The sequence below is a fragment of the Aplysia californica genome, unplaced genomic scaffold (genome assembly GCF_000002075.1).
Source record: "Aplysia californica isolate F4 #8 unplaced genomic scaffold, AplCal3.0 scaffold00917, whole genome shotgun sequence".
NCBI classification, from domain to species: domain Eukaryota; kingdom Metazoa; phylum Mollusca; class Gastropoda; order Aplysiida; family Aplysiidae; genus Aplysia; species Aplysia californica.
In genome coordinates, this window is record NW_004798187.1 from 72,117 (window position 1) to 73,703 (window position 1,587).

Sequence of the window (1,587 nt, forward strand, 5' to 3'; positions counted from 1 at the left end):
GGGGGGAGGGGTGGGGGAGTGGCCGTTTTTGTAGCCTATTGTTTTAGAAAGGTGATTATTGCAGAAGATTCGAAAATATTCTTTTCATATCTTATACCGTTTTCCCACTACAAACCGACCTTGAGGGCTCTCGTGGCCTAAAGGTAAAGGTGTTTGCCTCTTATTCAAAGGTCCAGGGTTCGAATCCGGGTAGAGATCGAAAATATTTCTTCTCTGAAATTGTCTCCTTTCACCTCCTTTCCTGCTCTCTAGCAAGATTCTGTCGTCTGCTTTCGTCTCCACTTTCTGCCTATGCCCCCTCCCCCCTCTCTGGGCTCCTGACTCTTTCTGCAGCCCTTCCACTGCTTTTCCTTGGCTTCTTACTTCTGCCTTTCAGCCACACCCTTGATCTTCTGATAGGAACGATCTATACCTAGCGTTCTCGGACAAGGGCGGAAAAATCTCGGAGGTCCCGAGTGGAAGTTGCGCACGTTAAAGATCCCTTGGTGGTCCAAATCGATAAGAGTAGGTTTCCTCCGCCTCCTGGGCAAAATTCAAAATTTGCTACTAACTGAAAATGTTAGGTGTGTCCTGCGCGCTCATATGACCTTATGCAGTTGCAAGCGCCGTAAAACACTTACCAAAACAAAGACAAAAAAAACAACAACAACAAAACTGACCTTGAAAACCTATTTATTTTCTAGTGTGGCTAACCTGGGCATCCTTGAAAGTGACAAGCTCCTCATCCGGGCCGCCAGCACAGGCGCCATGACCTGGGAGCCCCCTGGGATCTTCGAGACCCACTGTGACGTAGACATCACCTTCTACCCGTTCGACACCCAGATCTGTATCGTGGAGGTGACCAGCTGGGCCTATACCGTCACCGAGGTGGATCTACAGGCGCAAGACACTGAGGTGTGTGTGTGTGGTGGGAGAGAGTCTAGGCTAGCCTGGGCGGGAGGCGTGATGGAGGTCACGTGATAAAGGTCAAATGACGTAGGTGAAATATTCTAGGTCATATCATATAGGTCATTTGATGTAGTCACTTTACGTAGGTCACTTTGCCTAGGTCATATGGTATACGTGACACGACAAAAGTCAAATGATAATTATAGTTCGTCTGAAATAGGACACGTGATATAGGTCACACACGATGTAGGTCAGATGATATAGGTCGCATGATATAAATGACAAATCGAAACCTGATTACTTCTCTTTAAAATTAAATTTGATTACTTTTCTTTTAATCTGTTTACGTCTTAAAACACCAGCTTCATGGTTTAAGAAATTTCCGGAAATATTGTTTTGAAATGCCATCCAGGAGATACTTACACGTTCTCAAGAAATATTTCAATAAAATTCAAATTCTGAATGAGGAGAAAAGCAAATTTAAGGGAAGAAACAGCTTTTTTCCTCTCTAGTGAAAAATAAATATTGTTTTATGGTCTTAAAATCATTCGACAGCTTACCGACGTTAAGATAATACATGTGGGTGATTGGCGGGTGCTCTGGTGTGGTTTGCTTCTTCTTTCCTATAAAACAGCTATCGTTCTTTCTTCTTTTTTATGTTTGTTACTCTCTTGTAACACATATAATCTTCTGGCGCTC

At 43.6% G+C, this 1,587-nt stretch overlaps 1 protein-coding gene across 1 annotated transcript in view; it reads left to right on the top strand.

Moving 5' to 3' along the window:
* The window catches only part of LOC101853267 (acetylcholine receptor subunit beta), a 9,434-nt gene that overhangs the window by 3,152 nt on the left and 4,695 nt on the right, over positions 1-1,587 (top strand). The window contains exon 2 of the mRNA XM_005110613.3: positions 684-894. Coding sequence (XP_005110670.3) covers positions 684-894 — 211 coding nt within the window. The remainder of the gene's footprint in view (positions 1-683; positions 895-1,587) is intronic.